The sequence below is a fragment of the Thamnophis elegans genome, chromosome 8, assembly GCF_009769535.1.
Source record: "Thamnophis elegans isolate rThaEle1 chromosome 8, rThaEle1.pri, whole genome shotgun sequence".
Classification (NCBI taxonomy): Eukaryota; Metazoa; Chordata; class Lepidosauria; order Squamata; family Colubridae; genus Thamnophis; species Thamnophis elegans.
Genome location: NC_045548.1, coordinates 80,528,536 through 80,555,583, shown reverse-complemented (window position 1 = coordinate 80,555,583; position 27,048 = coordinate 80,528,536). Strand labels below are relative to the sequence as shown.

Below are 27,048 nucleotides of genomic sequence, written 5' to 3'. Positions count from 1 at the left end.
CTCTGCACAACCACCCTGACTGGGCCAGCTGCCGCCGCCTGCGTCGAATCACCCTCCACACTTGACAGGGAGCTCCGTCCTTTTTGCCCAGGGGGAGGCACCCCTTGTGGCAGAGATCGTCCGCCAGGAACCCTCCCAAAAGATCCCATGGGAGCCTTCCCAGACCAATCCCAGGAGGGCACCGCCTGTTGATGGGGCAATACTCCACCCCCTCAGCTGCCTTCCCACCCTCCCTCTTCTCAGTTGCCATCCCCACTTCTGCCAAAATTCAAACAGACTTTGACAGAAACAGCGAGCAGCAGTGAGGTTGGAACAGGGAGGCTCCGGGATCGGCCCCCGTGGTTTGCACGCTCTAGTTCAACAGCACACAAAATCAACTCCCCCTAACGTCCCCCTTTGCTTTCTTGATGCAGAGAGGATTTCCCGCTGAAACGATGTGCCATCTTGGCTGAGGGAGAACACAACCAGCCACCTCCTAAAGGACAACTTACCACGAAGTCATCTAATAAGCAGAGAACACTCGGTCGTCAGTACTGACCTGCAAGCAGCAGGGAACATCTTCTGAACCGTACCAGGGAAGCGAGAACATCTCCTCCTCCTTCTCTCCTCCCAAGCCATTGAGTGAGGCAGGTCGACGCTCACACAACCACACAGCCTGCATTCTTGAGTGGGACAGGAACCCCGTGACCGGGGGTGGGGGGCATGGGGCCGTGGTCCACTGCATCTGCACTGCTACCATATCTACCCCTCCCTCCTGCCCGAAGCCTCCTCAGTCAGGGGGATGTGGACTAATGGACTGGCTGGGGCCGATGGGCATTGCTCAACCTGGGAGGGAGGGAGAGAGGGGGGGATGTGGGGAGCCACCACCGAGCAGGTACCTCTTCCGCCTTCTGCTGCAGCAGCTGGGCTTCCCGCTTCAGCTTCTCTTTCTCCATCTCCAGCTCGGCAATAGCCTTCCTCAGCCTGTTGGCATCTTGATCGCTTTGCTGCCTCTGGATCTCCAGTGTCTGCACCAGGGTCACCTTCTCCTGAGTGGACAGCTCCATCTGGTGCAGATTCCCGCTGATCTCTTCGGCCTGCTTCCTGAACCGCCTGGCCTCTTCCTCCGCCTTCGCCTGGGCCAGGCTCAGCTCCGTGACTTGCAGCTTCAGCCGCTCGGCCTCGGCGGTGATCTGCAGCTGTCGCTTGCGCTCGGCCTGCAGCGTCTTCTGGAAGCCCTCCGTCTCCTCCTCCAGCCGCAGCCGGATCTGCTCTTTGTCCTCCTGCAGTTTGCGGGCGTGCTCCTGGGCCAGGTCCTTCTGCTTCTGCAGCACCTCCGCCTCGGCCTTCAGCTGGGTGGCTTCCTGGATGGCCTGCATCTTCTCTCTCAGGATCTTCTCTGCCAGCGCCCGCTGCTGGGCCAAATCCTCCTCTGCCAGCTTGCGCATGCGGGCAGCCTCCTGGGCTTCCACACTCAGCCGGGCAGCTTCCTCCGCCACCTGCTTCATCTTCTCAGCTTCCTCAGCGAGGATCTTCTGCATGTTGTCCTTGTCCTTCATGATGAGCAACTTGTTCTCCTCCTCGATGCGGACCTTCAGCTTGATCAGCTCCTCCATCTGGATCTTCACCTTGAACAGCTCCTCCTCCGCTTGGACCTTCTGCTTCATGGCTTCCGTCACCTCCTCTTTCAGCCGCTGCTGCTCCTCCTCCAAGAGGCTCTTCTGATGGTCCGTCTCCTCCAGCCGCAGCTTGACCTTGGTCAGCTCCTGCTCCACCTGGGCCTTTTGCCGCAGGGTCTGCTCTGCAAATTTTTTGTGCTTCTCCATCTCCGTGTCGGCCACCTGCTTCTGCTTAAGAGCCGCCTGTTCCGCCTGGGCTCGCCTGGCCGCCTCCAGCTCTGCCTCCTTGCGGAGCTTCTCAGCATCCTCCTGGGCCCTGGCTTTGTCTTGGGCCTCCTCCTCGGCTCGCTGCTTCATGCGCTCGGCCTCGTCCACCAGCTGCCGGGACAACGTGGCCTCTTGCTCCGCCTTGAGGCGGGCAAACTCTGCTTCCTCGGCGGCTCTCTTTGCTCTCTCGGCCTCCTCCTTCAGCCTGTCCAGGATGGACTGCTCCTGCTGTCTGGTCTGCAGCAACTCCTGCTCCTTCCGGCGCACCAGGGCCAGGTGAGCGGCCTCTTCGGCAGCGATCTTCTTCTGGGCTGCCTCCTGGGCCAGCAGGATCTGCTTCTCCGACTGGCTTTCGGCCACCTCCTTCTGCTTCTTGGCTTCCTCCACCTTGGCCTTGAGGCGCTCCACCTCCTCCAGAGCGGCTTTGCGCTGCCTGGCAGCTTCCTGCTCCGCAGCCAGGGTCTTGTGGAGCTTCGCTTCGGCCTCTTTGCGGCGGTTCTCCTCTTCCAGGGCCACCCGCCGCAGCCTCTCGCCCTCTTGCTCCGCTAGCTCTTTGCTCCGCTGAATCTCCTCTGAGCTCTGCCTGATCTTGCTGAGCTCCAGCTCCAGGTCCGTCTTCCCGACGGAGGCTTTCTCAAAGTTGATCTTGAGGATGTGAATTTCCTCCTCAATGATGCGCCGCTGCTTTAGGGTTTCGTTGACAACAGTCTTCTGCCTCTCTAGCTCACTCTCAGAGGACTTCTTTAGCTGTGCAATCTTCTCCTCGATGTCGTGCTTGTGCTGGGCCGCCTGCTCCTCCAGGACCCTCCGCTGGTAAGCCTCGTCCTCCGCTAGCCGCCTCAGTCGCTCGTTCTCAGCCTCCTTCTCCTTCAGGGAAATTTCCGCTTCCGCCTTGAGGCGCGATGCCTCGCTGATGGCTGCCAGTTTTTCTTTGAGGATCCGCTCAGCTTCTGCTCGCTGCCGAGCAGCCTCCTCCTCGGCCAACTGCCGTTGCCTCTTGGCTTCCTCAGAGAGGGCGCGCAGGCGACCTGCCTCCTCTGCCACCTCCCGCAGCTTGGCGGCTTCGTCCTCCAAGATCTGCTTGGACTTCTCGCTGGCAGAGCGCGACTCCTTTTCTGTCCTGGCCTTGCTTTCCAGCAGGAGCTCCATTTCAGCCCGCAGTTTGGCCAGCTCTTCCTCCAACTCCCTACGCTTCTGGACAGCCTCGCTGACCTCACTCTTGAGGCGGAAGAGCTCTTCTTCCAGGAGCAGCCGCTGCTGCTCCCCGTTCTCCACCTCCGACTTCAGGCGGATCAGTTCCTGCTCAGCCAGGAACTTCTGCTGGGCTGTGCCCTCGGCCAGCTTGCGCTGCTTCTCCAACTCCTCCTCGGCCAGCTCCTTCTGGCGCAGGGCCAGCTCCTCTGCCTTGGTCCGCTTCCGGGTTTCGCGCTCGGCATCTTCCTTCTGCTTCTCTGCCTCCTCCTGCGCCAGGGACTTCTTGTGTGCCACTTCCTCCGCCTGTAGACGCAGCCGGAGTGCCTCATTGGCCTTCTGCTGCCACTTCTCCAGCTCCTTCTCGGCCTCCTCCTTGGCCCGTTCGGCTTCCGTCTGCTGCGTCCGCAGGCGGTCAGCCTCCTCCTGGAGGTAGGTGAGGGTGACATGCTCCTGCTTCAGGGTGAGCTCCAGCTGGGCCGTCTTCTCGGCAAAGGAGAGGCGCCGGCTCTGCAGGTCTGCCGCAGCGCTCTTCTGGGCTGCCTCCCGCGCGACCTGGATCTGCCGTTCCTTCTCCAGCTCCGCCTGCTTCATCCGGCGCTCAGCCTCCTCGGCCTGTGCACGGAGCTCCTGCAGGGCCCTCAGGGCCTTCTGCTTCTCCTGCGCTGCCCGCTGCTCTGCCTGCACCTTCTCCTGCAGCTGCTCCTCCGCCTCCCGCTTCCTTTGGGCTTCGTCCTTGACCTGCTTGCGCAGGCGCTCAGCCTCCTCCTGGGCAGCTTTCTTCTGGCGCTCGGCTTCCTCCGCCCGGGCCCTCAGAGCCTGCAGCTCCCCTTCCGCCGCAGCCTTCTGCTTCTGCGTGGCTTCCAGCTGCAGGCGGATGATGTGGATCTCCTCTTCCACTTTCCTGTGGCTGATCTCCACTTCCTCAATCAGTTTCTGCTTGGTCAGGATTTGCCTGTCGGAGCTGAGCTTCATCTGCAGCAGCTCCTCCTGGATGTTCTGTTTCTGCTGCTCGGCATCCACGGCTGCCAGTTGCCGCCGGCTGACCTCCTCCTGCATGCGCTGCTGCAACTCCCTGGCCTCCTCCTCGGCCTGAGCCTTGGCCTTGGCGTGGGCCTCGGCCAGCTGCCTCTGCTTCTGCAGCTGGGCTTCCACCTCCTCCAAGCGCTTCCGCTCTGCCTCCTTCAGCTGCTCCGCTGCTTTCTACGAGGAGGGGGCAGAGGGGAGGGGAGGGGGAGAGAGAGAAAGATCACAAGAGCAGATGGGGGGGCCGGTCTTTGGGGTGGGGGCAAAGGAGAGCAGGGAAGGAAGCAGGCAAACCCACATACTGAGAAAGAGGACGGGAGCACCGACGGACGGATGGGCGCCAGAAACAAGACCAATGAGCCACAAGAGCACACCTCCACCATGCGCAATGCCCTGCCACCACGCAGCGGAATGTCCAGCACACCGGGAGACCAAAAGCTTAGGGGTCGGAGGTGATCCAGCCTGGGGCACGTGAGGGGAGTGACCACACTGCAAGAGCGACCGTGGGGACGGTGCTATTTCACAAAGACCCCCTTCCCCCTCTCCCGTTTTCAGCACACAAGGCCGGCATCTCGGAGACTTCAGGGGAGTCAGGAGGGAGGGGGATGACCATCCGCACGCATCCAGGCCAGGCAGCACACCAAGCGGGCTGGAAACCTTACAAGCGGGCAAATCGAGGTGACCCAGCAGACCTTCCCCCCACCCCTCCTCTATCCTTCCCTCTCACCCAGTGGGCCCTCCCAACGCCCCCCCCCCCAGCTGTGTGATCAATGCAGGGCCACGGGGGGGGGGGGAGAGTGCAAGGGTGGGGGGGACATGCGGATGGAAGGAGTACCTGGTGGAAAAGCTGCTGTTGCTGCTGCTGCCTCCTCTGGAGGTCAACCCTTCCTTAGAGCCCCACCAACACCAACCTGCCCCGAGCAAGCTCAGGCCAAGGAGCTTGGCTTCCGAAGGGCAGAAGCCAAGAGTTAGAAAGGGGAGGAGAGCACAGCAGAGCCGAGGAAAAGGGGGCAGGCAGGGGAGTCCCGGAAGCAGCCCCAGGCAGAGCAGGAGGAAGAGCAAGCAAAGCAGTCAGTTTCCCTGCAGGGCGATGAGGCCCACGTGGGGCCACAGACTGCCCAGGGGAGGGGGGGGGGCGGGGAAGAGGAACAGCCAGTCAGGGGGGACCATCCCCCCCCCCCGCACAATCCATCCAGAGGCAGCCAAGCCATGCTGGGCCCACCCTGGATCCCTTACCTCCTCTTCCTCCAGCCGCCGAAGAGTCTCCGTAATGAACCTGATGTACTGGCTGGTCAGCGTGGTCAGCTCGCTATACTGAGTCCTCAGGTCAACATACTGCAAGGCCAGAGGGGGAGGGGGTTGCTCTGATGAGCCCTGATGGCCTCTTCCTCCCAAGCACAGGAGGGAGGCCTTCAAAAGCCCTGGGACAGAGCCTGCGGGCAACTGGCACCAGAGCAGCCCTTCAGACGCTCCCATTCACCTCAAGGGAAGCTGCTGCTGATGCCACCCCAGAACAAGACCCCCAGCTCTGGCCAAGAGCGCCCAGCAGGGCCAGGGTGGCAGGAAATGCTTCCTTCTAGAACCTCTGTCCTTACTCCCGGCACCCCCCACCAGCCCCGCCCAGGGACGCCCCTCACCTCCTGGATGATGCTGTCCGAGGCAGAGTGGACTTTGGGCTTCTTGGCGGGAGAAGAGACGGGCTCCACCTGGGCCTTGTAGGTGACAAGCTGAAGCTCGTAGTCCTTCAAAGGAAAGAGGGGTTGGCCTGCTGCTGGAGCCCCCCGAGCCCAGGCGAGGACCCCAGCCTCCAGAGCCTGCCCGTCAAGCAGGCCCGCCTGACCGCCACGTACCTTGATGGCATCAATGTACTGCTTGGCCAAGCGGTGGCTCTCCTCCACCTTCTCCCAGTTCTGCTCACACTCTTCCAGCAGTTTCTGGAGAAGGAGAGGCAGAAGGAATAAGCGCCTCCCCCACCCCCAAGGCCCCCAGCACAGGGAGGGCCCACGGCTCAAGAAGAGGCTGCCTTGGAGGGAGGGTCTGCGGAGAGGCGTCTCAGAGGAACCGGCAACAGCACCCCCCTGCCCCCTCCCCCAAAAGCAGCCCCAGGGCACTGAGGGAGGGGCGCAGGAGCCCCACGGCCAAAGGGAGGAAGGGGTCTCTGAACCGGAACCCTGCCAGCCTCCAAGGAACCCCAATCATTGGGAAGGCCCATCGCTCCCCCCCCCCTTCTCAGATAGCTGTGCATACCTGAAAAGTTCAGGCCATTTATTTGTCAAACGGCACAAACTCTTCAGCTATACACAATTACACAAAACCCCAGGCCTGATCTGATGGGACGCCAGGTCTACCCTCTGCACCCCACCCCAGGGCCCCGAGGCCTCCTCTTAGCCCTGCCAGCCCCCCCCCCCCGGCCCTCAAGGGGGCTTCTGCCGCCTGCCCAGCCAGGCCCAGTCTCCTCTCGGCCGGCCTCACCTTCTCTTGCAGCAGCTGCTCCCGCACCTGCTGGCTGCTGGTGACGGGCACAGCCTGGAGGCCCTCCTGGCGCTGGCGGGCATCCTGGATCCACTCCATCAGCCAGCTGTAGCTGTTGCGGTAGTAACGCAGCTGGCGTCCCAGCTGGTCCAGTTCCCGCTGCCGCAGGTCGATCTGCCCCAGGACAGCCTGCCAGCGGTCGAGGAGGTGCCGCACGCGATCCCGGTAGCGGTCCAGGTCCAGATCCCTCTCACTGTGGCCTCTCACCATCCTCTCGTTCACCTCACTGGCCTTGGCCAGGTCCGTTTCCAGGGCACTGAAGACTGGCTGGTGCCCCTCGGCCTGCCCACGGAGCCTCTGCAGGACAAGGAGATAGGGAGGGGGGTGTCAGGGTCGCACGAGCCCTTCGGAGCCACAGGAGGCTCAAAGGTCTCCCCCCGTGCCCCCCGGCAGCTGTGGGTCTGGCCGGTCACCTTAAGCTCAGCCTTGGAAGCCTCAACAGCCTTGAGGTCGGAGGGCACAGCCTGGACGTCTTTGAGCTGCTCTTCGTAGCTCTGGACCAGCCCCTCAGCTCCTTGGGTGCTACGGATGACCAGGCTGATGGTCTTCAACCTGCAGGAGAGGGGGATCGACTCAGGCACAGCAGCCGGACAAGGCTGCCCATTCCCCCATTCAGGGGGCCTTGGAGTCCTAGTGGAGAATCCTCTAAATATGAGCAAGCCGTGTGTGGCAGCAGCCAAAGAAGCCAATGCAATCCTCGGTTGCATTAACAGAGGGATAGAATCAAGGTGAAGTGTTAATACCACTCCATAAAGCCTTGGCAAGGCCACGCCTAGAATCCTGCATCCACTTTTGGTCTCCACTCTCTGAAAAAGATGTTGAGATTCTGGAAGGAGTGCAGAGAAGAGCAACCAAGAGGATTAGAGGGCTGGAGGCTAAAATAGGCCAGTTGCAGGAATTGGGCATGTCTAGTTTGATGAAAAGAAGGACTAGGAGTGATATGACAGCAGACTTCTAGTATTTGAGGGGCTGCCACAAAGAGGGGGGGGGGGTTCAAGCTATTCTCCAAAGCATCGGAAGGCAGGACAAGAAACAACGGATGGAAACTAATCAAGGAGAGGAGCAACCTGGAACTAAGGAGAAATTTCCTGCCAGTCAGAACAATTTAACCGGTGGAACAAATTGTCTCCAGAGGTTGTGGGTGGATGCTACACTGGAGGCTTTGAAGGAGAGACTGAACAGCCACTTGTCCAGAATGACAGGGGGACTCCTGCTTGAGTAGGGGGTTTGAAGGCTTCCAGGGCCCCTGCCAACTCTGCTATTCTGTTATCTGGGCTGCAGTTACTCCAGTTATCTGGAAGCGGATATAAACCAAACTTTTCTAGGCAACATTTGGACTCCAAAGCAGATAAGAATTAGCCCACATCATCTTTAAAAAGCATAGCGGGGAGCAGTAACATAGAAACGGCCACTTGAAAACCTTCAGAAACTGGAAACGGAGTTAGCTGTTTGTCAAAAGGATGTTGAGAGGCCAAAAGAGTCTCTCGTGCAAAGCTGCCAGGGACACCGAGGAAACCAACGGCCCACGCTACGTTCCTGCCCGTCCCTCCGCAGAGGGCTGGGGCTGATGGGAGCTGCCTCAGGGGGACAGGAGAGCAGAGGGGAGCTGGATCAAGGGGTCCCAGGAGGACCTGATTCCCCAGCTAGGATCTCGGAGTGGCTGCTGCAGAGTTTGTAATAAGGACAAGGGCGGCCAAATCCGATGCCCAGCCTCCTCCCCCCCTCCCTCCCTTTGTCCCCATGGCCGGGCAGGACGAGGCCTGGTGCTAAGGACCACCTACTTCTCCAAGAAAATGCTGGAGAGGCTGTACACCTGGCTCATCTTCTGCAGCGTGATATCCAGCTCGGAGTGCAGCAGGGGAGCCGAGCCGGCCTGCTCTGGCTGAGCCAGGACCTGCCCCGTCTGGGCGCTCACTTTGCCCAAAGTCTTCTGGAGGGTTTCCAGCTCCAGATGGATCTCCTGAGGGGAGGGGAGGGGCGTCACGGACCCAGGCCAGGAAGCCCCACGCACAGAGCTCAGCCCCCTCCTCCTGGAGGGAGCGCCCCCCTCCTGTTTCCAGATGGGAAGGTCAGAAGCGGCTCCGTGGGCAGAGCAGTCCCGGACGGTCTCTGGGGCAGCACAAGGCTCTCCTGGGGCCCGGAGGAGATTCCAGGAGAGCCATCAGCTGTTGCAGCCGTGTCCATCTCAGGGCCGAAGGGAAGCCATACCTGCTGGTCGCTGATGCGCTGCGCACATTCCTTAACAGGGTCTTGGTCAAGCGGAGAACGGATTTTGTGGATGGTGCGGGACTCGCAGCCTTCCAGCTGCAGCCGGATGTCCTTCAGCTGGGAGAGGAAACTCCTGCACAGTGACTCCTCCTGCTCCCCTGTCCCCCCACAAACAAAGCCCGGGGTTAAGGGATGCCGGCACCACTCGTGGCTACAGGCCGGTCAAGAGAGGAGCACGGAGAGGCTGCCGAGGGAGCCGGCCCAGCTCCTTGGAGGCAGGGAGAGCCACGGCCTGAAACCGAAGCGTGGGCCCAAGGCGTGCCAGGGGCCACAGCCCGCCCAGGGCCCCGGACCTCACCTTTCTCCAGCCCGCGCAGCAGCAACTCGTACTTCTGGGTGCAGATGGTGTAATCACGCTCTGCCTGCAGCCGGTCGTCCGGGTGGAAGTTCTGGGAGTCCTGGCTGTCGCGCAGGAACTCCTGGTAGTGGGTCTCCAGGCTGCGCAGGGTCTGCCGGTAATCCTCGGGAGGCATCGTCCGAAACTGCAAAGGAGTCCAGGAGAAGGTCAGCCAAGCCAGCTGAGGTTGGTCCCTCAAGGCCTCCCAGGGGCCTCAAAAGGGGGGAAGGGGCTACATCCCCCCCTCCCGCCTGCCGTGGGGATCGCCAGCACAGCTCTCTCTGCCGGAGGCTTGCCAGGAAAGCTGGCATCGGGGAGAGGAAGGGAGTCGGGCTCTCACAATGAGGAGGGACCAGGTCTGGATCTGCTGGATCTCCCGCTGCAGGAGCTGCCAGGACCGGAGGCTCTTCAGGTTGAGGTGCAGTTGCTGCCAAGTGCCCAGCAGCTTCTGGTGCAGCGTCTCCAGCCTAAGGGGACATGGGGGGGGGGGGGAGGTCAGGGGGGAGGCTGCGGCTCTCCTGGCTGGGAGGGGGCGTGGGGAGGGAAGAAAGCCAGGCTTGCAGCCTGGCCCCAGAGCCAAGGAGGGGGGGAGGACAGGGGGAGAATGATGGCCTGCTGGAGAAAGGAGGGCCTTTCTAGCCCCCCCCCCCGGGGGCCCAGGTGAGGAGCACCTACCTCCCGACGGCCTCCAGGGCCTCCTTGTTGGGTGGAGGGATCAGGAAGCAGATGGAGGGGGCCAGGGACTCCTTCCCGGCTGCATTCAGGACCTTCCACTTGTAGGGCTGGGCGTTGCTGAGGAGGGTGCAGTGGTCCCCCTTGTGCACGGTGATCTGGGGGGGGGGAAGGGAGGGCAACTCAGATGATGCAGCCAGCCCCCCTCCATCCCTCCCCCCCCCGCTCTGCCTCGGGCCCCCTCCTCACTCACCTCCACTTGCTTGTAGTCACAGACAGCCTGGAGGGGCAGCCGTCCCCTGAGCGGGGGGCTTGCGCTGCGGGGCTTCAGCTGGACAATGGTCTTTGCCCGGTTGGCCAGTCCCGCCAGGTGACTCTGGTACTGCGTGAGGTGGTCTTTCTCCTCCTGAAGTGGGGGGTGGGAGGCAGGAAGCAGCCCCGGTAAGTGAGGGGGGAAGGGGGCTGCTGGGTCCAGGGGAGGGGGCCAGTCCCTCCCACCCTCACCAGGGAGTCCTGCAGCAGGTCCTCCAGGCGGGTCCCGGTGATGGACCGGTCGCAGCTGAACTTCTTCTTCATCGTCTCCTGAGTCTTGCGCAGAAACTCCTCCGCTTCCTTCACGTCGGAAAAGAACTGGGGAGGGGAGGGGGAGGGTGGTGAGGGGGCTGATAGGCGTCCTCTGGGGTTCCATGCCCCCGAAGGCTGGCCGGCCCCTGCCGGAGTCCTGCTCTTCTGCCCCCCCTCCCCCCGGCCTTCCTGCAGGGCTACCTGGAAGTAGCTGCTGTTCTCCTTCAGGTGAGCCTCGATGCAGCAGCACAGTTGCAGCAGCCAGCTCCACTGGGTCTGCAGGGCCGCCTGGAAGGCCTGCAGGGGGGAGCAGAGCAGAGTGGGCGGGGAAGGCAGCAGAGGGATGCCAGGGAGCCCTTCCCACGCCCCGGGCGCCCGCTTGGGGAGGGCGGTAGGCAAGGGCCAGGAGCGGTCATCTGACGAGGGCTCCTCGTGATGCAGGCGTGACTGCTGGCACTTCCCCCGACCGCACCCACCTCCACCGTCTGCCTGGCTGGGTGATCCTCCCGCAGCAGCCGGTCACCCGTGCTCTGGATCTCCTTCACCCGACGCTCCCGCAGCTCCAGGTCTCTCATCAGGCCCTAGAGGGTGGCAGAGCACAGATCCGGGGGTCATCCGGGGCTCATCCGGGGCCCAGCAGCCGGACTCCTCGCTCGGGGCCAGAGGGAGGGCGACTTTTACCGAGTAGCTCTCTTTCTTTGCAGCCATGTTGCTGTTGCGCTCGCTCCAGTCATAGTTAACCTCCTCCTCCTCCTTCTCATTCAGCCACATCAGCTCTTTGGTGGCTGCAGCCACGAACCCCTGGAGGTTTTCCAGCTGCCGCAGGCGGGCTTTGGATGAGCTCTGCAAGACACGGATCGCAGCGGCTCGGCTCAGCACCGAGAGGGGCCTGACGTCAAGGGAAAGCGTCCGCGGCGAAGTGCTCCAGGGCACCCAATGCCGCTGGGTCCCCAAGGGGAAGGAGAAGCGGGGTCTCTCCTTGCACCCCCTCTGCTGCCCCGACTGTCCCCCGGCCATCTGCTCACCAGCAGCTTCTCGTACTGCACGTCCAGCTTGCTGAGGTAGTCCCGGTAGGAGGCCTGTGTGCCAGGAGAGAGCTGGGCCTACGGTGAGCAAAGGACAGCCATGAAACCATCCCCACTGCGCAGACACGGCGGCCTCCTCCTTCAACAAGCCTTGCTGGGAGGCTGGCATCCTGGCACCCCCAGGCCTGCCCTCCATACCTCGTCCGCCTGGGCTCGCTCAATCTTGGGGCGAAACTCCTCGATGGAGCGGTGCAGTCCGCGGTGGCTGCCGAGCTGCGACTCCACCATGGGCAGGTCCACACCCCATTCGGCGGCATTGAGGCGGGCCTGGTTCTCTTCCACCCAGGCCAGCAGATCGTTTAGGTAGCGCAGGGTGGCATCATCCAACTCCGGCCGCGAGCGCTGCGTGACCGGCACGGACACTTGGACCGTCCCAGATTTCAGGCGCAAGTTGTACTCGGTGCGGATGGCCACAAGTCGCTCGTGCAAGCGGTAAACCCTGCAAGGGGGGGGGGGGAGGGAATGCTGTGCTACAGATGAAGGTCCCTGCAGGAAAGGCAGCAGCCGGAGCTCCCTCCTTGCAGGCCCAGTGAGAGTGGCTGCAGCGGCCCCTGAAGAGGTTGCAAACTGCAGGGAGAGGCTCCCACCACCAGAGGGCAGTACACACGAAACCTGTCAGCCATTTTGGGGGGGGGGGGTTCTGAGTCTCCCTTCCAGGAAGGGTGGAAGACCCTAACTTCATGGCACCAGCACCATTCTCCCATGTAAAGATGCCCCCCCCCCACATATGGGGAGAGGGGAGGGGAGGAGCATTACTGACCTGCGATACATCTGTTCGCCTTGGGGGTGGCGCCCATCCTTGAGGGCTTGCACATCATTGAAGAGCAAGCGGAGCATGGCCTCCGCCTTGTCCAGGTCCCGCTCAATCTCCGCCGCATGCTGCGAGGCCTTGCCTGCATTCAGCAGGCGGATGTCCTGCATGAGGGAAACCAAGGACCCTGAGCCTGACAGAGCACTGGGCCAGACCCTCCCGCCCACTCCTGGGCTCCCTGGGCTCCGGCCTCTCACCGACTGCAGCAGGGTGTCTGCCTGGTTGAGCTGCTCCTCGCAGAGGCCGGACTCCATCTGGAGTTTGCTGACGATGCGCTGCAGCCGTTCCAACCTGGGAAGGCAGGAAGGGAGCGCGGGAGAAGTCAGCGAGGGTTCCGGCCAGCTCCCTCCACTCTGCTGGGACTCGGCTCCCGTCCCTCCTGTGCCAGGGGAGGGCAGCCTAGCTGTCCCAGGCTGCCTCGGCTCCCTCTGCCCGCTGGCCCAGATGCTTCCTGAGGAACACAGCCTGGGAGGAGGGGCGTGGTGAGTCACCAGTCGTGTGTTTCCCATTATGGCTGGGCTGGGCCGGCTGCGGCTGGGAGGGAGCTGCCAGCTTCCGTCCTGCTGGGCTCCCTTCCCAGGAAAAGGAAGTCCCCGACTCCGGCCCCTGCGCCCCCCCCCCCCGCTTCCCTCTAGGCGCTCTGTCAGGCGCTCCTGCTTGCCTCTCAAACTCCGAGCGCAGAAGCTTCTCCCTCTCCAGGATGGCCACGTGCAGCCGGCCCCACTCCTTCTCCACGTCCAGCGGGTGGTAGCCCGGAGGGATCTTCAGTTGCCCGCTTTGCACAGCAGCCTAGTGGAGCCAGAAGCAGATGGGAGCCACTGACAACGGCCCCCAGAAGGACACCCCCCCGCCCTCCAGTAGGCTGGCACGCTGGCCGGCCCAGAGCCCCCCCCCAGGGCCCCCAGGGGACAATTCAGGCTCACCTCCAGCGACTGGAAGATCACCTTGGAGCGGCTCTTGTCAGCCTCCTTGGCGGGCAGCTCCATCTCTTTGAACTTCAAGAACTGGTGCCACAGGATCTGCGGGAGAAGAAGGCGGGGGGGGCTGGTGGGGGGGGGGCCAAGATAGGTCCTGGGGGCATCCCAGTGGCACCAAGAGGCCCCAGAGCTCTTTCATCTGGGCCAAGCCGCCAGCAACTCTCCTGGAGGCAGAGCTGGTCATGGAAGGGGACTCCCGTGGATGTTCAGGGAGTCCTTGCACGGTGCCCCCCCCCAACATGGAAGGGAGCGCCAAGAGAAAAAGGCTGCACCCCAGCCGGAGAGGGAGGCGGCGCAGGGCAGAGGGAGGCTCTCACCTCGATCTCCTCGTAGCTGGCAGGGAACTTCCTCTCCTCAAAGGTCACCGTGTGGTGCTGGATCCACTGCAGAAGCAGGCTGACTACGCCGTAGTATTCCTGCCAGCGCAGCTGCAGCTCCTAAGGGTGGGGAGGGGGCGTGGGGGAAAAGGCGGTGGGTGCCGAGGTCATCCCCCAACCCCACAGACCGGCCAGCCCCCCCCCACTCCATCCCCCGACGCTCACGTTGGCTTTGATCCCGTCCTGCACGTCTGGCACTCGAGGCATGGCGTCGTAGAGGGAGGACACGTAGGTGATGATGGACTTCTCATCCGGCTGGGGCACATCCACGTCTGGGAAAGCGAAAGGGAGAAGGAAGGGAGTGCCATGCTGCCCCTCCCAAAGGAGCCCCCCCCCTTGCCATGGGGCAGCCATGCTGGTACCTTCCGGGTCCAAGAGCCGCGTCACGCCCAGGTCGTGTTCGGCCACCGAGAAGGCCTGCTCCAGGTTCTCCACGTTGCTCTGGTGGTAGACCTTGTTCATGTCAATCAGCATGGGCCTGCGGAGGGGAGAGGTGGGGGCTGTGGTCAGAGGCCCCCCAGCTCACCCCAAGAAGAGGGCGGAGCTTCTGCTGGGCCCCAATTCTGTGCCGGACCTTCCCCTGGAAGTGAGGTGGCTACGTCTCTCCCCATCTCCTGCTCGGCCTCCCCTGGCACCAGCCTTTGTGCCCCCTGTGGGTCTTCCAGAGGTGGCATCGGAGTGGCCTGGAACAAGGCCGCCCTGGACCTTAAGCTTCTGCTCCTTAAAATAGGGGCCACAGAAATAGCTGCAGTAATAAGCTTCCCAACAATTGGAAAAACTCAAGGTTCACTGCAGTATCGTCCATGTGTGTGCGTGTGCCCAAGACAGGATATCATGAGCCAAGCAGTCCTGCTTCCTTCTCCCGCTAAGGTCGTCTGAATAGTTGCCCCCCGTCTGTGCCTGGGATGAACCCCCCCCCTTCTTAGGGCACAGGGGCCTGCAGGCACCCGAACCCAGTGTGCCTTGTTTGGGAGGGGCCCCAGGATGAGTCCGCAGCTTGGAGAAGACCCACCAGTGACTGAGATTCTGGCTTTTCAGAAGCAACCTCCCTCTGCCGAGAGTCTGATGCCCGCTGGGCAATCTCCCTGGCCTTGACCTGGGAGTGGGCGCTGGGTGCCCTCCATCAGCTGGGAGGGGAAGAGAGGGGCCAGGCCAGAGGGACCCCAGCCCATTCCCACCCCTTCCTCCCTTCACAAGCAGGGCAGCCTGCAGCTGAGGCCCCCTGCCCTACATCCATGGCTGCCTCCTGGGTGCAGCCACTACAGCCCCTTCCATCAGAGCCCCTTCCTAGGCCTCTGCCCCTCACCCCTCGCCCCACCCCTTACTTGTGCCTGTGGATGACGGCGTTGAAGAGACGGCCGTCGCGCCAGCTGGAGCTGAAGTTGTCGCAGCGCAGGCCCTGGTAGCCCTCCACCATGCGCTGGGACCACAGAAGCAGCTTCTCTTTGGCCGTCATGTCCTCCGACTGTCCGCTCACCTGGATGTCCGAGATCTTAGAGGGAAGAGGGAGCGCCTGAATCCGGGAGCCTGGCTGAAGTCGCTGGCCATCTGGGGATGGTGCCTCCCGCCCCCAACCACCCGACGGGCTGCAGAGCCTTCCAGCCAGGGCTCGGTCTCTCTATGAGCCCAGACCTGGAGCTCCCAGCAGCCCCCTCAGGGCTGCCCTGCGCCCCTCAAGAGGGGGAGGGTCGATTCTTTCTGCTGCCCTGGTGGCCGCGATGCCCCAGGCCAGGCGCTGGCCCTCCACTGGGAGCCTTGGGGGGCCCCTTGGGAGCCTGCCTTCAGTAGTTGCCTCTACCCAGCGCACAAGGCGCAGCTGCAGGGCTCCAGATGCTCCCATCCCTGCATCTGGGGCGTGCCAAGGCCTGCGGGTCGCCCCCCCCCACCCAGGCCCAGCACTCAGCGGAAAATCTTGTGTCCTGAAGCGACTGATGGGTGAGTCAGCCCCACAAGCCGCAGCATCCTGTTCTCTCCCAGCCACAGCCCACATTCCTCCCCTCCTGGGTTCCTCCTCCTCCTCCCTTACTCACCCTGCCAACTCCAACCTCCCCCGCCTGCTTCTGAGCGGCATCCCTGCCAGCCTCTGAAGGGAAGGGCAGCCCCGGCCTCCTTTGCCCATCTGATCGCATGGCACTTGTGGAGAGGCAGCGGAGGGGGTGGGGGAGGAGGCCCTTACAAGAATCTGGCCCACAGGCGGGGGAGGGGGAGGCGGGGAGGGGCCGAAGAGAGTCCTTGGCCCCAGAGCAGAACAGGGAAGAAGGCGGGGGGGGGGGGGGGGAGCTGGCCACACCTGGAAGTGGAGGATGATGGTCCAGATGAGGCCTAGTGTCAGCTTGGGGTTCCCATCGGCGATATCATCATTCCGGATGTTGACCAGTTTCACCTGTGGAAGCAGACAGGCAGATGCACACAGGCACCCTCCCCCCCGGCCACCTTTTTCCACCTTCCCCTCCAGGCTCCTTGCCCCAGATGCTCACCTGCCGGTGCTTCAGGTACTCCAAGGCGATCTGCACGTTCTGCAGCTTGTGGAAGCGCATGCGTCCCTTCTCCCGGGGCTGTGGACAAAGGAGGCTCAGGTCGGGGCCCTGGAGAAGCCGGGGTGGGGCTGGGGTCCCTTCCCTCCCACCCTTGGAGCCAGGAAACGATGCAGGGGAGGAAAGACTGAAACCCCCTCCCACCTGCCCGCCATCCTGGATCCCCTCCACAGTGCCCGAGGCTCAGGGGCAAGGGGACGGCCACACTGCCAAAGGGCCCGCTGCGTGGGAGCCGGTCGTGCGATGCACCAGCCTCCCGTCAGCAGTTACGGGTCAAGCAAAGCTTTCGGAGGGACTGGACGGGACGCGGCTTCTGCGCAAGCGGGGAGGCGGTGCTCATCAGCCGGCCTCCTCTCCAGCAGGCGCCAAGAGCAGCAACAGGGCATGCAGAACCGGCCGGGACCACTCACCAGGCGCAAATTCCGGATCACGTCGCGCTCTCTGGGCTGAGCAGCAGGTGACAGCCGAGCGAGAGGGAAGCAGAGGTCAGAATCCAGCAAAGAGAAGAGACAGACAAACAGCACAGGGAGCGGCAGACAGACAACCCAGAGGAAGTGAGAGAGAAACAGAGTCCGGAGTAGTAGCTCTTGCGTCAGAGGGAGCGGGCAGGCTCAGCCTGCCGCAGGGGGTGAGGAGGAGGAGGAGGTGGCAGCAGGGGGGTGGCAGCATCCCAGCTGTCGCTCTAAGCACCACCCTTGGCGTCCGTGCACCTCACGCCATCGTCCTCCTTCCAAAAAGCCTCCCTCTTAACTCAGGAGGCCACCGAGGGCCCTCGACCTCCACAGATCTCCTTTCCGTGTCCCGAAGGCCGGCTGCCATTCCTCTTCCTGAACAGTACCAGCGGGAGGACTGCCCGTGTCTGTATCGGTGCAGGCGGCTGACATGGAGGCGGTAGAGGAGACGTCCCCCTCCAGCTGCTTCTTTGGCCATGGCACAGCCGGGGCTGCGGTGGGCTCCCATGGTGTTGGCCCTAGATGTCCAGCCCCCGGGGACCCAGCTCCCTCCCCAAAGCCTCCGGCCGGCCATGCAAGAGTCGAGTAAGAGGGAAGCTGCTGCTTGGACTCCCGGCTCAGGCCAGGCGACACACAGGTGCAGGCAGCGTGCAGCCGGGGAGGAGGTGCAGAGGAACCCGCAAGCAGGAGGCAAGGATGGCGGACACTGGAGGGGGGGAGGGAGGGAGGGCAGAGACACGGCGCTGGGGGCCCCGGTGCAAAAGCTTGAGCTGCTTCCTCTGGAGCTTGGGTGGGAAGAGTGGCACTGCCCACCGAGCCCCGAGGAGCAGGTGGCCACGTACCAGAGTGTCCCCCGAGAGCACTTCCAGCAGCGAGATCAGGTTGTGTCCATCTCGCAGGTCCTCGTAGAGGTCATTCACATGGCGCTGGGCCTGTGGAGGCAAAGAGGAATCGCAGCGGTTGAGAAGTGGAGCCGGCTGGGGGACGGTGGGGGTGGGCTTGCTAGGCATGCCAGTCTGGCAGCCACGCCCATGCCAGTTCAGGGAGATGGTTGCACCCAAGGAATGTCCAGCCCCTGCCCTCCGTCTGGCTTTGGGGCTGCCTCCAAGAGGCTCCCTTTTCACCCACACCCCAGACAGCCTCTGTTTCAGGCCTGACCCGGCAGCCATCACCAGAGGAAGAGGCTGCAGGACTCCTGGAAAATAAAGGAAAGAAGGGAGGGAAGGAGGGAGGAAGGAAGGAAGGAAGGAAGGAAGGGAGGGAGGGACGAGGGAAGGCAGGCAGGCAGTGGATCAAAGCCCAGCCGCCTTGGCACATACCTCTGCTCGCCAGTGCTGTTGCCAAGGCAGGAGAGAAGGAAGAAAGAAGGAAAGAAAGAAGGAAGGAAGGAAGGAAGGAAGGAAAGAGAGAAGCATCAGGGAGAGACAGAGAAGTCAGGGTGGAGAAATGCCCACAGGAAGCAGTTCAGGAATGGGGGTCCTGCATCACCCCAACTGGTGGCATTTCCAACTGTGGGCAGTATGGGGCAAGGCCTCCCAAGTGGAGGAAAGGAGTCCCCGAGAGACAGCTGCCCTCCTGCTGCTGTTCCCCAGGGCAACCCCTCTCCACCCCCCACCCCCCCGGAGCCCTTCCCCAGAGATCCCAGCCCATCTGCAGGCAGAGCTCCAGGACTCCCAGCCCCAGCCCAGACCCATGATGGGGCACACAAAGTCTCCTTGCCCAGAAAGTGGGTCAGGGGCAAGGAAGAGAGTCTCCTTCAGGGAAGGTCCTCAAGGGGCCTCCTGCACGCCATCCCTGCTCCCAGCCCCATCCCTGGGGAAGCTCCAGGCCCCCAGAACTGGCATCCTTTCGGCCTGGCTCAGATGCAGGCAGGGAGGCTGACCCTCATCCTCCCGAAGCTGCCCCTGAGACAGCCGGCTCCCCCCCCCCAGGGAAAGGGGGGCTTACCTTGAAGAGGTGCTTGTTGACCCATTTCGTGAAGGTTTTCTTCTGGACCCGGTCCCGCTCATCTGCAAGAGAGGACGTGCGTGTATGTATGAGTGTTAAGTGGGGGCCAATGGAAGAAGGCGGGCGCGGGCAAAGGGAGCCGAGGGGATGGGAAGGAAACCCACACCAGGAACCTCCACCTCTCCAGGGGCTGGCCAGGGACAGGGGGCCCCCACTCCCTGGCCAACACCCCCCCCCCCCGGGGCTCCTCTGGAGGCCTGGGCAAAGGGAGGGCACAGCCGTCCTCCATCAGCAGGGATAGGGGAGGGGGTCGAGCCCCCTTGCACAGATCCCCAAAGGGTGCCTTGGGCTAACTGGGCCATCCTCCTGCATTTGTCACTGGCTGTGGGCTCTCTTTCCAGTCCCCTGCCCAGGCGTTTTCGGCTGGGAGGCCCTGGGGTGGAAAAGGAAGCTCATCGGGACACCAGGCCCTCCCTCCTTCTCTCTTCCCCCTTCTGCCCCAGCCACCCACTCTTGCTTGCAACCGGCTCTCTTGGCACGGCCTGGTGTTCCTTGAACCCCTCTGTTTTCACCCTCTCCTTGCCTCCATGCCTTCTTGATCTGCTCCTTCCTACCAGCCCCTCCCTCCACCCCCAGGCCTGTTGTGCAATTCGGCTCTCAGCTGCTCTCCCCGTACCGCCAACAACCGCTGCAGCGAGACTATTTTGTCCTGGTCGCTCACTCTGGCACATCACCCGCCTCCCGTTAATTCACAACGCATCCTTCCCCATCGCTCCTTTGAGCCCCCACCCCCCACCCCTTGCCACGGCTCTGGGTTTCCAAGCTAAGCTTGCCTGACGCACTGATTCCAGATCCCACCCTGGGCAGAAAGAGACTTTTTTCCTCCCTTCCCATCACTGCTTCCACCTAACCCTACATCCCTTGCAATAAAGGACATTATATCCGTTTTCTTTCTGCCCTATTTGAACATCTTAACAAATTTTCACCCAAAGTCCTTTTGACAGGTTACTTTTCAACTTTGCATCCCACAACGCAGCCCGCTTTGGCTCTGAAGGGCAGAGAGTGCCAGCCGGCCACAGCACCTCCTGCCCGTGGCATTCGGGTCCCACCCCAAGGACGCCTCCACCCTCGAGGACTTCAAACGGTCAACCTGCCCGGATCCCAACGTGCCAGTTCTTCTTCTCAAGATGCTGGGCTTCCACCAAACCTCCTTCTGACCATGATCAGCCCCCATCCTCCAACTCCAGGCTCCCCAGAGCAATCCCCACCCGAGCCCTCTTCACTCAGACCCTCCTCAAGGCTGCTGGGCAGAGAAAAAGTGGCCTGCACACCACCTGCGGACAAAGCCCCCCCCCCCAATTGCTAGCTGCCTGGCCCTCTTCCCATGGGAACCTGGGGGGCCCTCGCCAGTCTCCACACACAGCCTGCCCAGCTGCATCAAACCCAAAGCACCCCCGTGTCTCAACCTTTCTCCCCAACACCCCTCTCCACCTGGAACCAGTTTTCAAAATCCTCAGAGCAATTTAACTTTTTTCATCATTTTCGCTTGGAAGTTGGTTCCAGCTCCACACTTTAACATATTCCTATAACTTCAGTGCAAACCCTAAAATTCTTTCCACCATTCCTCCTCTCCGGTTTTCACCCCAAATAACGTTCTCATTTATAATTCCCTCATTCGAAGCCTCCTTGTTTAGTCCTCTTCGTCTAACCCCCAAACAATTGATTTCCATTAGAACTGTTTTGCATTTTCTCTGCCTCTTTTAATCATTCTCTTGCACCTCACTCACGAGGCCTCTGGTTTCATCATTTGTCCTTCTTATATTTCCTGTTACTGTAACTTCTGTGGGCCTGAGAATCCCGCTAGGCATTTCCAAAGCAGATTCCTTCTTTTCTCCTATCAACTTTTCATTCATTCTCTTCGCCTTTTCCAGCAGCACCTTCGTTTTTCTTCCATTTTCCCTTGCAAATCTCCTCTCTCCTTTTCCCCAAGATCCACTCCTGACCTCCACTCACGTACAACTCTAGGCCTGCTTGCAAGGGCAGCCGGTCCTGCTTTCGGGCATAGATGGTGGTTCCATCATCCCTAGTGAAGCCAACCCACCCAGGTCTTCCCAGAAGGTCCACTCAGTCTTCCTGCCTGCACTGGCGCCACGGATCTTACGCGTTCTCCTCCTTCCCCCGCTGATTCACTGGGGCTCTTTCCCACTTACACAGCCCCCCTCCCCCTCACACTACAAACCCCGCCATCTTTAGCAGCCCCTCCTCTCACCAGATGGGCTCATCTCTGCTGCGGATCCTGGCTTTGGCCAAAGGAGGCTCTCACCAGACAGACAGACAGACAGACAGACAGACGGAGGCACCGGAGTTAAATAGACCAGGCCAAAGTCCCGCCCTGCCCCAGGCTCCATTCCCCGTGGACGGGGTCCCTATCCGGTCAGGGTGCCACCAGTATTTACTCAAGAGTAAACCAAGCACTCCCTCATTTTATTAGCCAGGCGCTTTAGGGAAGGGCCAAACTCTTGCCTGCATCCCAAAAGCAGCCTGGCAGAACAGCCTTTGCCCACAGAGCTGCTGGCAGCTGCGTGCCTGATGCTTTGGTGGGCTTCATTTCCCGTGGGACGCTCTGGTTGGTAGAGTGAGAAAGCTCCCTCAGCGGCTAAGGCAATATTCTACCCGTCGGAATCCACCAGGCGTCTGGCTGGGAAAGGCCGCCATGGGGCGTGGAAGAGCAAGCGCCCGGGGAAAGGGGGCTGGAGGGGGAGCAGCCGAGGGGCAGGTCGGATCAGGCCCGGCAGCGCTGCTTTCCTGCCTCTCCGGCCTCCTGCCAGCCAACCCCCTTCGGGCCAGGTGGCGTCGCGGCTTCGCTGAGGCAGCAGCCAGGCGGACCAGCGCCCTCCCGCAGGTGCGCTCTCCCCCCCCCCCCCCCCGCGTCCCGGCTCAGCAATCCCCGTCGGAGGATTCGGGCGGAGCGGCTGCGGCTTCCCTTCCTCCGGCGGGTCTTGCCTGGGATCAGCGGCCGCCGCCGCCCCCTCCGGCAGGGTCCAGGTGGGTCAAGGAAAAGCCTCCCCCCCCGCCGCCGCCTCCGCCGGAACGTGGACAGCGCCCTGCTCGCTCCCTCCGCCGGCGGCCCTTTGCTTCCCACGCCGCGCACCAGGAAGTGGCCCGAAGGCAGAGCGGAGCGGCTCGGCGGCGCCGGGGAAGGCGACCTTCGAGCGGGGCAAAGGCGGCAGGCTAAGCGGGCTCCGCGGGGCCGGAGAGGCGGGAGGAGCCTCGGCCGCGCGTCCCTTCCCGGTACCTTTCTTGCCCTCGGAGGCGCGCAGGACGGCCTTGTACAGGTTCTCCTCGGAGCTGGCGGAGTGCATCGCCCCCCCGGCGGAGGGACCCTCGCCCCCCGCCCGGCTGCGCCCCCTCTGCCGCGACATGTGCGCTCCTGACGCCGCTGGGACCCGCTCGCCACCTCGCTCGGCTCCGCACAGACGGTCGCTCGCACACCGCAGGCGGACGCTCCTGGCCGAAGCTGTTCTTCAGCGGAACAAGGTTGGCGCAAGCAGGCCAGGACGCTCGGCCTCCCGCAAGCCCGCCCTCGGAGCCGCTGGGGCTGGGCTGGGCGGGCCCTGGGCTTCCCCTGCCCCCCCCCCCCCGCCTGCCCCGCCCGCCTCTTGCTCAGGCAGGAAACCGCTCCTGGGCCATTAACCGCTTCCCGGCCGGCCATCCCCGCAGCGCCCGCGCGTGAGAAGCAAGCGGGGAGACCCAGAGGCAGGGAACCCCAGGCTCCCCCCCCCCATGCTAAAAGGTGGGTGCACCCAGCCCCCTTCGGCCCGGACACGGCAGGGCCAGAGCACAAAGGCAGAGCTGACAGTGGATCCCACCCCCTCCCCCTGCCCAAGAGGACAGGCGTGTTCTGGGAGCAAAGGTTGCCAAATATCAGGGCTGCACATCCCCAGGCGGCGCATTCCAGGCTGGCCAGGCCCGGCCCCACCCAGCTCCACTGAGGCAGACCTAGGCTGGCCCAGACACAGGAATGCGCTGCAACACGAGGGCTTCAAAGCAGCCCCTACTGCCCGCCCAGGCGTCTGGGGTGCCAAAGCACGTCAGAAAGGTGGGGCTGGGCGCTCATCCTGCCAGGGAAGGCACCTGGAGCCAAAGTCCCCACCCGCCTGAGTCACATCCCACGGAGGAAGCCAGTGGCCGCAGGGCACCACTCTGGAAGCGGGAGGGGAGGGGAGGGGGAGGGGGGAGGAAGGAAGGCCTCCCTCATTCTCCCCAACGCAGGAGCAGGAGAGGGTGCACGTGCCTTCCTGGCCCTCAGCTCACAAAACAGCAGCCAAAGGGGGCTGCTTGGTCACAAAATAGCTGCCCACTAGGATCCAGCTCTGGAACGCAAGGCAGCCCACAGCCCTGGACAGATGAGGCCCCTCCGGAGCCAAACTCCTGCCCAGAAGAGCAAAGGAAAAGGGGGGGGGGGTCCGGAAACGAAGTCATGGAAGTCAAAGGGACCCCATGCTGTACGTGAATCAGCAGTGCAAACCGCCTGATGAAAAAACCAAATGCAACTGACGACAGGCGTGTTTTCTGAAACATAGGAAATAACTTTCCACCCGACTCCACCCATGATGGAAGGAGGGTTGCTAGGCTGCCTTTGTTCTGCTCTCTGGTTCAAAGGTCCTCCTTCATTCCTCTGCCCATCAGCCTCCCTCCAAAGAGCTGGGAAGCCCCCAGTGGACTCCCTCTCCTCTGCCTCCCAGCTCAGTTGCTTCCCAAGCAAAACCTATAACACGCTCTCCTCCCCCCCCCTTCCCAGCGTCAGACCCAAAGGGTCCCTGAGGGCCAGGGACAAGATACCCCAAGGGGGTGGGCTCCATAGGGACCCTTCAAACCCATCCTCCCCCATCTTGTGTAAGGCCAGATCTTGCACAAGCCCTCTCAGGAGGACCTCGGAAGGGCAGGGCGGGGCAAGGACAACATTTGCTCAAGGAAGCCCGTGTGACCTTCAAAGATGCCTTCAAAGATCACAACTGCCCCAAAATAGGGGAAATAGGTGCTATTGTTGAAAGAGCAGCCGATTGGGTCCCAGCCGTGCCTTTAAGGCCCCCTGCAAAGGCAGTCCCGCCTAGAACACCCAGCTGCAATCCACAGGGCCGGGCCACACCCCCACCCACTGCTCAAGCAGGCACCCCGGGAGTCCAGCAGGGCCCCCCCCCCCCCCGCGGCGTTTGGCTGCTCTTCCGAGAGCTGCTGGTTTGTAAAGGTAGAAAGTTCCCTGTCCTGCCCTTTCTGGACTAAGGAGCGCCACTGAGTTCTGAGGAAGAAGCCTCGCGCATGAGCCACGCATGGTCCTATGGCAATGGGGAACTCAGACAGGGAGCCAAGCAGAAGACAGGGCCGAGGGGAGGCTCTGCGTTTCCTTCTGGAGCCAAGGATCCACTCAGCTAACAGAGCAAACACTTCGACAGGGGAGGCTGGTTGCATTTAAGCCCTGAGCGCACAGCTTCATCCGACAGCCCACGGCCTCACGTTCTCCTAGTGGCCGCCCAGAGGAACATCTGCCACCACTGGTTCCCTGCAGTCTGGATTTGGAGCCCAGCCCTGCTTGGCTGCACCCAATCCCTTTCAAAGCCACCCGGGTTAATGGCCATCACCCCACTTATGTCAGGTCCACAGAGGGGCCTTCTCATCCGGGGGATGGTGATTGCTGGCAGATGTGAAGAGGACAGGGAAGGAGCGGGGCAGCCCACTCCAGCAGCCCTGCTTTCTGGATTCGCACTGGAGCCCGTGGTGCACCAACTCTGGCCTCTGAAGACCCAGCAGCTCCCCACGGCTCCCCACTCACAAATGCCCATAGTCTTCCACTCAGAGACAAAGCCTAAAGCAGTCTTTCTCAACCTTGGCGAGAGCTGGCTGGGGGATTCTGGGAGTGGAAGTCCACAGGACTTAAAGTCGCCAAGGTTGAGAAAGACTGGCCTAAAGGGCAGGAGAGCAGATTCTACAGGTGCTGAGCAGGAGGAGGGGGAGACTCTTCAGAACAAAAGTCACCTGGGAGTGGCTTTGCTGTGTAGTATTGGACACAACTTGCTTCTCCTCCAGATTGTTTCCTTATCCATCTCAGCCCACGCCTGACCCGTCTCAAGGTCTCAAGGCTTCCTCAGGAGAGTTCGCTCCAAGAGCAACCACTCCGGTTACACTTCTGGCTGGGACAGATGCACAACTGGTTTACATTCTGGATGGCGGCCTAGCCAGAAAAATGAATGAACCCCACCCACCACCCCCAAAAAAGAAGGGGAGAAAAGTCCCCTTGTCCAGGTTTGGGTCCCTGCTGCCTTTTTCCAAGCTGAAGAGTCCCCAAAGTCCCAGCCTTTCCTTCAGATCTTTTCCCCTGTCACATCCCTCCAGAAATCTGGCAAGCAGAACTTTCCAGGGGCTCCCTAATTGCCAGTTTCCAGGGACTCCTCCCTGGGCAGGACACGGGCTGCCAAGAGCCGGGGGGGGGGGGGGCTGCCCCCTCCTCCCCTTTGCATACTCTGCACCCGTGGCAGCCCCTCCGTCTTCCCCAAACAGCTGGCTGGGACAGAAGCAGGCGACTCTCTCCAAGGGAAGGATGAGTGAGGAGGGGCGCATTTCCCACCCCTCAGCCACCAGGGCTCTTCCCCCGCCACACCCCAAGCCTCCAGCCCCATCAAAGGGGACTCCCACCCACACGCCCCTCTTGCCAACTGGCCCACTTTTGGTGCGGTGACTGCGCCACCCCAACCCTCTCATTCCTGAGAAGGGGAGGGGGCTTCTTGGTTTCCTGCAGGCCACGCACTCCCTGCCTTCCCCCCTGGCCCGCGGGAGGCGGGGGCACGCTCGGAACCCTTCCATTCTCAGGCGCCGCCGAGCTCGCCCCCTCCGCCAGTCAACGCCCCCCAGCTGCCCGGGCTCCTCCCCGCCTGTTCCTTCAGAGCGAAGGGCTCGCAGGGAGAAGCGGCGGCGGCGCCAGGAAAGCCAGCTCGGGCAGCGCTGGGAAGGGCAGCGCTGGAGGAGCCGCTCGCTCTGCTCCAGCGCCCGGCGCAGTCGCGGGGCGAGGCCGAAGGAGGGAGGGCCAGGCCGTTGCTCGGGAGACGGGAAAGGGCCGGGCCCTCCCGCCAGCCCCGCGCGTCTCGCCCACTCACCCAGGCAGCAGAGGCGGCTGTGCAGGAGGCGCCGCCGGTGTTGTTCGGGCGCGCTCAGCCACTCCGAGCCGCCCAGCAGCACTTCCCGCTTGTAGGCGAAATACGCGGCTACCGAGGGCTCGGCCATCGCCCCTCCGCCGCCGTCAGCCACGGCAACCCTCCCGCCGCTTCCTGCCGCCCGCGAAGCGGCCGAGGGGAGCTCCGCCCTGCCGCGCTCCGCCCGCCCCTCGCCGCGCCCGCCCCGGGCAGCCAGCCGCGCCGGCTCTTTTGCGGTGGCGGCGTCGGGAGCTGCGCGGGAGCCCCTCGGAGCCCGTCCAGGAGCCCCTCGACGGGGAGCGCCCAGAGCCTCCGCCGGCGGGGTCACTCGGGGGGCTCCTGCGGCGGAGCTTCCCCCGAGGCCCCGTCCCGCAACCCCGCGGAGCCCCGGGGGAAGGCGCGCCGGACTTGGCAACTGCCCCGGTGGGGAGAGCGCTGGCTCCGTCCTCGTTAGCTTCCCCCCCGCTCCGGTAGCCGGTTCCTTCCGCTCGCCGCCTTTCTTTCGGGCTTTGCGCTCCGGAACCCTCAAGGCAGGCAGCTCCAACCGCCCCGCTGCATTCTCACGACCAGCTGAGCCGCACCTTGGCGCTCATTTCAATCGCGGTGCTTGTGGGAACCGTGCTGGCCGGTCGCCTCCGAAAAGGGGAAATCGCGAACAAGGCGGCCACCGTAGTTGTAGCGCGCAACCAAAGTCCCGCGAACCAAGCGCAGCCTCCGCCTGCAATTATCGGCCGCGCCGATAGAGGCGCTCTGGCTGCAGGCCTATCAGTCGTCTCGAAGCCCTAATTTACTCCAGCGCTGTCCTGCTCCCGAGTCCAGTGGCTGCCTGGAGGGAAGCCCCGTCCAAGATCTGCCCCTGCCAGCTGCTGGGCTTCCCTTCCTGGCCTGGGTCTTGACGGATGGCACAACTGGGGGGACCCAGGGCCACATCCTGCAATGTGGCAGCTGGCTGGCTAGGACACTCCTCCCTGGCATGGAAAGGAGGGGGGGGGGGCACTGAGGAAGCCTGCAAGAGCCCTTAGTCCAGTGTTTCTCAACCTTGGCCACTTGAAGATGTCCGGACTTCAACTCCCAGAATTCCACAGCCAGCGAATGCTGTAAGCGATTGTAAGCGAATGTTGGCTGGGGAATTCTGGGAGTTGAAGTCCGGACATCTTCAAGTTGCCTAGGTTGAGAAACACTGCCTTAGTCACTGCGGGTGGGAGGAAAAGTCCTCCGCCCAGGTC

General features: G+C 62.8%; 1 protein-coding gene across 8 annotated transcripts in view; it reads right to left on the bottom strand.

Moving 5' to 3' along the window:
- The window catches only part of PLEC (plectin), a 75,160-nt gene that overhangs the window by 9,106 nt on the left and 39,006 nt on the right, over nucleotides 1-27,048 (bottom strand). For 6 of the 8 annotated variants that reach the window (XM_032223401.1, XM_032223407.1, XM_032223402.1 and 3 more), the window contains 30 exons: nucleotides 18,639-18,700; nucleotides 17,534-17,623; nucleotides 16,183-16,260; nucleotides 15,996-16,088; nucleotides 15,031-15,197; nucleotides 14,068-14,183; nucleotides 13,871-13,977; nucleotides 13,646-13,765; nucleotides 13,275-13,370; nucleotides 13,013-13,140; nucleotides 12,549-12,642; nucleotides 12,301-12,455; nucleotides 11,679-11,979; nucleotides 11,481-11,558; nucleotides 11,137-11,298; nucleotides 10,932-11,036; nucleotides 10,657-10,752; nucleotides 10,396-10,521; nucleotides 10,145-10,297; nucleotides 9,895-10,049; nucleotides 9,560-9,686; nucleotides 9,181-9,364; nucleotides 8,823-8,980; nucleotides 8,396-8,574; nucleotides 7,028-7,166; nucleotides 6,555-6,911; nucleotides 5,933-6,016; nucleotides 5,720-5,824; nucleotides 5,319-5,417; nucleotides 879-4,259 (listed from right to left, as the gene is read on the bottom strand). In XM_032223401.1, the coding sequence (XP_032079292.1) occupies nucleotides 879-4,259; nucleotides 5,319-5,417; nucleotides 5,720-5,824; nucleotides 5,933-6,016; nucleotides 6,555-6,911; nucleotides 7,028-7,166; nucleotides 8,396-8,574; nucleotides 8,823-8,980; nucleotides 9,181-9,364; nucleotides 9,560-9,686; nucleotides 9,895-10,049; nucleotides 10,145-10,297; nucleotides 10,396-10,521; nucleotides 10,657-10,752; nucleotides 10,932-11,036; nucleotides 11,137-11,298; nucleotides 11,481-11,558; nucleotides 11,679-11,979; nucleotides 12,301-12,455; nucleotides 12,549-12,642; nucleotides 13,013-13,140; nucleotides 13,275-13,370; nucleotides 13,646-13,765; nucleotides 13,871-13,977; nucleotides 14,068-14,183; nucleotides 15,031-15,197; nucleotides 15,996-16,088; nucleotides 16,183-16,260; nucleotides 17,534-17,623; nucleotides 18,639-18,700 (7,295 nt within the window). Of the gene's footprint in view, nucleotides 1-878; nucleotides 4,260-5,318; nucleotides 5,418-5,719; nucleotides 5,825-5,932; nucleotides 6,017-6,554; nucleotides 6,912-7,027; nucleotides 7,167-8,395; nucleotides 8,575-8,822; nucleotides 8,981-9,180; nucleotides 9,365-9,559; nucleotides 9,687-9,894; nucleotides 10,050-10,144; nucleotides 10,298-10,395; nucleotides 10,522-10,656; nucleotides 10,753-10,931; nucleotides 11,037-11,136; nucleotides 11,299-11,480; nucleotides 11,559-11,678; nucleotides 11,980-12,300; nucleotides 12,456-12,548; nucleotides 12,643-13,012; nucleotides 13,141-13,274; nucleotides 13,371-13,645; nucleotides 13,766-13,870; nucleotides 13,978-14,067; nucleotides 14,184-15,030; nucleotides 15,198-15,995; nucleotides 16,089-16,182; nucleotides 16,261-17,533; nucleotides 17,624-18,638; nucleotides 18,701-21,933; nucleotides 22,215-25,786; nucleotides 25,966-27,048 lie in introns of those variants that run through there. The other 2 variants (XM_032223404.1, XM_032223403.1) reach the window with 2 other exon arrangements.